This window comes from Micropterus dolomieu, linkage group LG02 (genome assembly GCF_021292245.1).
Source record: "Micropterus dolomieu isolate WLL.071019.BEF.003 ecotype Adirondacks linkage group LG02, ASM2129224v1, whole genome shotgun sequence".
NCBI lineage: Eukaryota > Metazoa > Chordata > Actinopteri > Centrarchiformes > Centrarchidae > Micropterus > Micropterus dolomieu.
The window spans coordinates 19,165,727-19,174,382 of record NC_060151.1 but is presented as its reverse complement, the minus strand read 5'-3'; the positions used below and the strand labels follow the sequence as shown (position 1 = coordinate 19,174,382).

General features: G+C 40.5%; 2 protein-coding genes across 3 annotated transcripts in view; one reads left to right on the top strand and one right to left on the bottom strand.

Annotated features, from left to right (window-relative positions):
• Positions 1-3,057, bottom strand: otop2 (otopetrin 2). Its single transcript, XM_046040923.1, has 6 exons — positions 2,622-3,057; positions 2,385-2,521; positions 2,224-2,282; positions 1,189-1,331; positions 260-1,104; positions 1-171 (listed from the first exon to the last, which is right to left on the bottom strand). The coding sequence occupies exons 1-6, from the start codon at positions 3,055-3,057 to the stop codon at positions 1-3; spliced, it is 1,791 nt and encodes a 596-aa protein (XP_045896879.1).
• Positions 3,058-4,581: 1,524 nt separating this feature from the next.
• ush1ga (Usher syndrome 1Ga (autosomal recessive)) overlaps positions 4,582-8,656 on the top strand; it is a 6,856-nt gene continuing 2,781 nt past the window's right edge. For both annotated transcript variants that reach the window (XM_046040943.1, XM_046040935.1), the window contains exon 1: positions 4,582-4,949. In XM_046040943.1, coding sequence (XP_045896899.1) covers positions 4,786-4,949 — 164 coding nt within the window. In that variant the 5' untranslated portion in view covers positions 4,582-4,785. The remainder of the gene's footprint in view (positions 4,950-8,656) is intronic.

Genomic DNA, 8,656 nt, shown 5'->3' with positions numbered 1-8,656 from the left:
TTATGAGGTCAGAAAAACCTCAAACAGACTGGCGACTGAATGCATGCGGTAAAAGATGCCAAAAGGAAGTCCAACATTCACAACAGCAGCCCACGTGCTGAATTTGTAAAATTCAGTTTCATTGCTGTGGTCAAACTGGGGACGAGCACCGAATGCCGGCATGATCCACAGCTGTTGAAGAAAGAAACAAGAAAACAGGCTGAGTATTTATTGAATTTTAAACAGTGAATTTGAGAGTGTGAGGGGAAGTAGTACTCACTATGATGTTGCTCAGCAGCAGAAACGCACAGACCTCCTTCAACACTCGTCTCTTCCACGACAGTCTGTGCTCAGCTGTGTGGTCGTGCAGGTTGTGCGCTGTGGGTACTGGGCTGGGATTTGTGTCCATTTCTGATCCTTCACTGCTTTTCAGATCTGTGCTTGGCTCCAGCACATACGGATTCGCAACCACAGTGATGGGGTGCACCTCGTGGAAGGGCTCCCGATGCAGACCTTCGATGATGAAAAAGTTCTGCAGGCCAAGTTGGATCACCATGAGGACAGCACAAGACAGGCTGAGCCTGTTCAGGTAGCCTTTGGCTCCAGTTGCAACCGTGGCTACGATGGTGAAATAGCTGATCATGAACTGTCCCAGTGAGGCTCCCACCAGCAGCCCCACATCCAGGCTGCGCGTGGGGTTTTTCTCCAATACATGCTCCCTGTGGTCCACCTTGTAGATGACACAGCCGATCACAGTGAAGACAGACATCAGGGCTACTATCACTATATTCATGATAAAGTGCATCATCACTGCGTTGTCTTTATTGTTTTTGTCATTATTGACTTTCTGAATTTCCATCTCATATAATATGAAGGTTACCAGACCCGCCACCACCAAGAGAACGCCTGCCACTGGACCGAGAAACACATCTTTCACATGGAATTTGGTGTGGGGGTGGTGGCTGTGTTCGACTACTACTCTACCAACATTTTTCCACAAGACGTAGGCCATGGTAGAGGCAAAAAGACTGTACTCTATGTTGAAGGGATACAAGTAGTAGTAGGCCTCCTTGAAGATGCTACACGAAGAGTGGCTGCACTTGCAATTTTGGTCTCCATAATCCGCTGTAAGACACGACAGGGCACAGGTTGAGAGAAGTGTTATTTGATCACCATTTCTACTTTGATTCCGTTATCTGCTTTAATTACCTTTGTTAATGTACATGCTTCGTCCAGAAAGTTTAGTGGTGTTGCTCGGATAGCTGGGAATCGTTGTTTGGTGGAAGGACTCCTCCATGACCTCTGTCATCCACACAATTAGATTTGTGGAGAGGGTGAGCATCATGCCACAGCTAAATAAAAGACAAGAGGAAATAATGATCATAGACACAAAACACTTAATAATCTGCCTTACCCATAATGTCAGATTTTAATGTCATATTTATAGTCAGTATGAGTGCAACATTTTAAATTACTCACCACCACATAATAATAGTCTTTTTTAACCACAACTACTGTGTTACAATAATCAATTAGTCCGTTGGCAGAAAATTAATCTGCAACAATTCTGATAATCGATTAATCATTTAAGGCACAATGCTTAGCTTCAGCAAATGTGAATATTTGTTGGTTTTCCTCTATAGTAAGTAAACTGAATGCTTCAAATGTGACAAAACAAACAATCCAAACACGTCAACTTGGGCTATGGGAAATTATGATAGGCCTAAAGCTGATGATACACGGAGCAACTTCTAGAGCAATAGTTCTGGCAATGTTGTCGTCAATAGTAGGCTAATGAGTAAAGAGTAGACTACTACCGTAATCCCCTTCCCCCACCACTCCGCCACCCGCCCCGCCCCGCCGCTATCCATTCAAAACAGAGTCGGACTTGCCACCAGCGAGATTGCCCAGCAACATTGCTCAAAAAGTTGCCCCATGTATCATCAGCTTAAATTTAAAAAAAATATTTTCTCACATTCTATCAACCAAACGATTATTTGATTAATCAAGGAAATGATCAGCTGATGAATCTATGAGGGAAATTATCTTAGTTTCAGCCCTATTACAGTTTACTTTGACACAACTAATATAATTGCACACAAGGTCTACAAATGAAGAGAAAGATCAGATTTTGGCAGTGAAGCAACAACATTACTGTAGTCTGAAAAGAGTCAATCTCCCAACATATCGTATTTACAAAGACCACGAGATATTCTTTTTAAACGAAATACATGAATTACCTACCGTGTAACATTCTTTTGTAGCTGGACACAGTCCTTGGCATGGACCCACAAAAAGTATGTCTGTAAATTGATTGCACAAGTGTACTTATATTTAGCAGTCTTCAATGAATTTCTAATTTCTTTATTTGTATTATTCGTATTTGGCATATTAAGGCCTTTTACCTGCACAAGTGTAAAAACAAGCTGCATCACAGGGAATACCACTTTAACAGCGGACTCGCAGTGGAGGTAGCCCACATAGCTGCATATCTTGAAAAGGTCCATGATAATACTGAGGAGTCCAAAAATCACAAGTCCTCCTGAATAAGCAGGGACATATAGAACGTAGGGGAAAAATCATAAAACTCCTCTATTAATAAAGAAAAACTTGGTTATAAAGCAAACACAACATTTACTCACCCCTGAGCCATACAGGTCCGGCATGGCCATCCTTGTAAACGACAGCATTTTCTTTCCTGGCCATATAGATGGTATAATAAAGCATCCAGATGGAGGTCAGAAGGAGGAGGATGATGACGACAACCTGCAGCTCAGCGATGGTGATGTCTGCATTGTTGTAGGCAGTGCCGCTAACCAAGGCACAGCCGAGGATCAAAATGTTTACACAAATGATCCCAGACACCACCCATCCCCAGTTTCGACCCCGCTCTTTCACGACTCCACCAGAAGAGATGTTCAGGTCGGGTTCACATGTGCTCCCCGCTTGACCCGGCCCGTTGATGTTGTTGGATAGGTGAGCCTCCTCTCTCTCCCTGTCTTTTGCCATCATCCTGCATGGTTCACAGGCATTGGCGTCGTTCAAACAGTTGCACGGAAAGCCAGTGTTCAGACACATGGTCCCTCTGTCAAAGATCTATTGGCAAATGAGTTCTGTGCTGCACCTGGTTCCAAATAAGGCATTACATGTTTAACAGCTACACCCAATAGGCTCCCTTTAAAGATAGATCCCGCCCAACTGATAGGCCTATCTGTTGAAATTAAGTGGTTCCCTGTTGGTGCTAGACAAAAGAGCAGGTTCAAATCAACAAATGGGATTTAATTTCCTCCTCTTCTGGCTCTGGTTTTGGCAAGTGATGAGTCAGTGAATCTACATTAAACCTCTCCATCTCTGATCTAATCAGGAATAACACAGGTCTAGCACCGACATGAAAATGTAAAACACATATTTTATCAATGACCAAAATTAAGCTCTTACGACAATTTGACAAAGCAGTGACCTTCTAAAAATGAAGAAAAAAAGAGTTCAGAGTACCTGTAAGCCTACCTGATGTAGTGTGATCCTGAGAAGTAGCCTGAACAGTCACAGCTTTTATATGCCGTCAAAGACACGGGGGTTTACTGTTCAAAGAGTCATAAATGTCAATAAATCTGTTATGAACACCATATGATTACTAAACACAGGTTGTTTTGCACAAAATATTCGTGTAAAGATCAAAAGATGGTTCCAGGAAAAACTCACAAAATCCAAAATACGAGAAACTGGTTCCTTTTCTAATAAAAAAGCTTTTTTTATTTTATTTACAAACTGTATTTAATTTGAGTTCTGTTGTTACTGTAATTTAAATAGTATATACACAACAGATGTTTAAATTAGGAAAAACTAAACCGCAGGTGACATTATGATCAAAACCATTTTCATGGTCTTTTTGTATGTATAAATACTTTTGAGGCCTCATGGATCCAGTTGTATTTGTCTTGCCCGACTGCCCCCTCCCCCATTTCTGCTGAACACCTGCACCTATGCCTCACAGTCTAAGCCCCATCAAAATTCCCTAAATAGGCGTAGCATTTGTCTTTTTGATTTATTGCTTTGAGTTTCAGTTCTTTAATCCTATTCATGACTCAGTGAAGCCTGTAGCCTACGTGTGATTTAAAATGAGACATCTTCAGCATTTTCTCAAGTGTCTGTAACCTATAATCTTCATTCCCCCAACAAGTTTTTGCAACTCTTCAACTTTAGTGTAGTGGAAGATATTGTCTTGAAGATTATTCCTGCGTGATGAATGAGTTTGAAAGAATAGAGGAAGGTTTGCAGAAATGTTTTAAGAATTAATAAAATAAAAATGTATATATGTATTGTTAATTGATGTACATGGGACAGTGTGAGATTAAAAAATTTTTTATCTCGTATTTTTCTCTTGCAGTGCCTTCAGCCACAACCTATGCTTATAGTAAACTACACTCAGTATCCAGTTTTATAAGTACACCCATCTAAAACGAAGTCAAATTCACTATACTTAAAAAACCTCAACTTGGCATCATTCACCTTGTCTACCCCAGACTTGCAGTGTGTTCATTCTGGGGGGATTTGTTGTTCGGACCACCTCGGCCACCGGGAGCACTGTTAGGTGCGCACCGTGTCGTCCCTGGATACCACCGACGCACTCTGCCTGTAGCTCCTCCTGACCAGGAGCCACTGGCTGAGAAACGGCTGGGCAAATTGGCTCTTTAGCCGATCCAACAGATCTTCTCCCACTATATCACTGCATGACGACTACGATGATGATGGTGATGGTGTTGATGAAACAGAATGGAGTCGAGAAGGGTGGATTAATACTGCACCATGAATGACAGGTACCACAAGGCGGCCCGGGATGGCTACTTGGACCTGCTGAAGGAGGCGACTAGGAAGGATCTCAACGCGCCGGATGAAGATGGCATGACACCAACGTTATGGGCTGCTTATCACGGTAACCTGGAGGCTCTGCGGCTGATCGTGGCGAGGGGGTGGGTAGAAAGCATTGGTCTCTGTATGACTTTCGTGCGCAATATAGGCTACACTAGGAAATTTACTCATATGTCCATCAGTCAATCGTCTCGGGCAATAAAACATTTTCAGAGCAAAAGTGAAGTATTTAATCATTCTCCCTTCTTATTCCAAACTTTTTTCAGTGTCTGATTAGCCAAACAATTACCCCATATGATCTTTTTTCATATACCCCTCCATCCAAATTGTAAAGGCAGTTTTTGTATACAACCAACCAGACAAAGTCCAACTACTTAAGTGACAGTACATCATTCACAATGCAGGGTGCAGCAATTATTATATAAGATACCCAGGGGAGAGGATAGGCTGTGACATAACTACTACCAACAAAATAATCTTTGCTCCTGGCTAAGAAGCCTTTAACCAATACAACCTGTTTGGTAACTAGTTGGCCAGGTCTGAAAAATGTTAGGGGAGTAACTGAAAACCATTTCTGCAATAGCAGGACAAAAAAAACAACTCACATGCTGTAAACAAGCCTATATCCAACTGTTCAGGCAGGGGTTTTATTTCATTAATATATTCTACATTTTAAGATGAAAGAAAGCTTTGTGAGCTACATTCATAAAACTTTTAAAGTGATTAAACTTTCACCAAATATTTTCATTGCTTTGTAGTATGATCATCATCTGAAAGCCACATGCTGTGATTAATACCAATACTCAAAGCCACATAAGACTATGGACTGCGTTAAATGTATCACGTCATGATGACACCACTCAAGGTCAAATGATTGCAGGGGCACCTTTCCTGAAAGCACCTGTACATGGGATGAGTCATTGAGAAATAACTCCTATTGATCAATTACTCTGCAGTCTTTCATCCAGTCACATTATTTCCTGTATAACAACTAACGTCTCTGTTGGCCCATAAAAACCAACTGTTATGCAAAAGGGAGCATTTTGTTTATTATGTAGAGGCACTATAGCGTAGTATTACATGTGTTAACTGTGTTATTAAGTCACCACAGGAAAAGAATTTATGATTTAGCAAATTAAAGTAAATAAGGTAATTTTAGGAAGCTGCATCTTGGCATAAATGCTAGCCTTCAACAAAGAGTGCAAATGTGATTAGTAGGTCATGCATGGGCAGGAGCAGACAACAGTCTATTTCTCATCTTTTCTGGCTGACCTGGTTTGCTTGTCAGCCAGAAAAATGGACCCATTATGAATCTGCTTAATTGAGTAAATTATGTGAGAGGCTTACTATAAAAGTGAGACTGCATCTTTTATCAGTGTTTAGTTTATTGAATGCAACATATCAGAAAAGTTAAGGACTTCTTCTAGGCAACAAAGGCAAAAAACACTTCTAGTGCTACGTGATAATACTAAATTCACTGTTTCCCACGCGATAAGTGTAAACATTTAGGCATTTAGCTGCCAAGGACATAGTATTCCTCTATTGATAGCAGAAAACATAAAACACTGATTGACATGAGGTACTAAAATTAAACATTAATAGATGCCACAATGTTTCACAGAGACACTGAACTAGTGAGACCTGGGGATATAACGATGATGGTTTATTACTGCTTGACAGTTTCATGGGAAAGATGCCATGCAGTGCTATATTTGGCAAGTATATTGCACTAGGTGGTCAGGAGTAACATCAAGCTGTCAGAGGAAGACACAAACAGCCCATAATGTGATAAAGAGCAGGGGAAACATGTGGGCAGACCTATTACTGCTTCAGTCAGCATTTTACTTGGACAGACATAAATTATGACATCGTTATGGCATAAAGCTATTAGATGGTTGCTCGCTGCCTATAACAAGCATATTGTATATTCGTAAGGTGATAAATATTTCATCTCAAAATAAAACTTGAACAATGTCTGTTTAACTTTGGACCTCAATTTATAGCATTTTATGTTCCTTCATCTACTTCAGTGCAGGTTTAACAGTGTAATTCCTTTGTTTCATCATTGTTTTATTGTCTGGACTGTCCATCATGCACAGTGATGACAACCATTCCCCTACTTTTGAACTCAAGCAACAATTGATCCTAAAACCTTTTCTTTGTGAGCATTTAAACCCAATCTTGTTGAGACAAGAAGGGCAGGGGGCTGAAATCAGAGTGTGACTTTGCTAATCGCTGCCCAGGTTGGTTCTTGCAGATCTGACACACCCTGTGAAAACCTAACAACGGAATCCATCAATAATACATTGGCACCACAACAGCAGCTTCACATCCATCGTATCAAATGTTCAGCAGTCTGTACGTGGCTACATTGGAAGACAGGGACAAGACAGATCAGAAAACATGTACATTCAAGTGTTTGACGCCAATCAGAGGACTCTGAACTGAAGTAAATGCAGAAAGTTTAAATTAAAATGGTATTACCATTACTTAGTTGTGGTGGCCACAAAGAAGCTGTATATCATAATAAATAAATCCTGTTTTCGCTCGAACGTTATTGATTATCGCTAAGATGCTTAGCAGAATTCTTGTTTGAAAAAAATCAATAATAATAATAATAATCAATAATGAGCAAACAAATGAGCTTTCATAGAGTTGCATACCAAGCTTATAATGGGAAAGAAACCTCCACATCATCCAACCAGCTGTAATACTGTATGTTTTGACTTTTTGACATGAATCCAGCATGATGTTTATGTATAGTTGTGCTTTTTGAGTCAGGTGCATCCTATGTGGCCTCCCTTGAAACCAGATACAGGTAGTGTAGCATTGCTGCCAGCAAAACCTGTGATCATATTACAGACCAGCAGTAACAGCACAAAGGTAACCCTAAGGTCATTAGGACTGTCAGCCAATGCTTATATTATGCTTATATTTTTAGTCATGGCCCCTGCATGATAGGAAATTCCTTTTGAAGGAATCAGACCATCCATTTTGCCAATTGGTCAAAGCCTTGAAAAAATGTTGCTGACTGAAGATCTGGTGTTGGTTTTCTAAAAGACAAATATGGTGTTTAGAATATAAAGTATTAAATAAGGCCCCATTAACAAACCACAAATGGCAGGTCAGTGCTGAAAACATGATCAAAAAATCACATGCTTACTCATGAGTAAGTCATCAAAACAGAAGACCAAGAAGGCAACCTGTCTCCTTAACAATAACAGTCTGTGCAAGAAATTAAAATATCTTGTAAGTACAGTGGGTACGGAAAGTATTCAGACCCCTTTAAATTTTTCACTCTTTGTTTCATTGCAGCCATTTTCCAAAAATCAAAAAAGTTCAGTTTATTTCTCAGTAATGTACACTAAGCACCCCATCTTGACAGAAAAAAACAGAAATGTAGAAATTTTTGCAAATTTATTAAAAAAGAAAAACTGAAATATCACATGGTCATAAGTATTCAGACCCTTTGCTCAGTATTTAGTAGAAGCACCCTTTTGATCTAATACAGCCATGAGTCGTTTTGGGAAAGATGCAACAAGTTTTTCACATCTGGATTTGGGTATCCTCTGCCATTCCTCCTTGCAGATCCTCTCCAGTTCTGTCAGGTTGGATGGTAAACGTTGGTGGACAGCCATTTTCAGGTCTCTCCAGAGATGCTCAATTGGGTTTAAGTCAGGGCTCTGGCTGGGCCATTCAAGAACAGCCACGGAGTTGTTGTGAAGCCACTCCTTCGTTATTTTAGCGGTGTGCTTAGGGTCATTGTCTTGTTGGAAGGTAAACCTTCGGCCCAGTCTGAGGTCCAGAG

Excerpts from the sequence above, each read along its gene's own strand:
- otop2 (XM_046040923.1), bottom strand. The coding sequence starts at position 3,057 with ATGTGTCTGAACACTGGCTTTCCGTGCAACTGTTTGAACGACGCCAAT. Across the intron at positions 1,105-1,188 it reads AAGCATGTACATTAACAAAG|CGGATTATGGAGACCAAAAT; the intron begins GTAATTAAAGCA and ends CGTGTCTTACAG. Across the intron at positions 172-259 it reads TGCTGCTGAGCAACATCATA|CTGTGGATCATGCCGGCATT; the intron begins GTGAGTACTACT and ends TTTCTTCAACAG.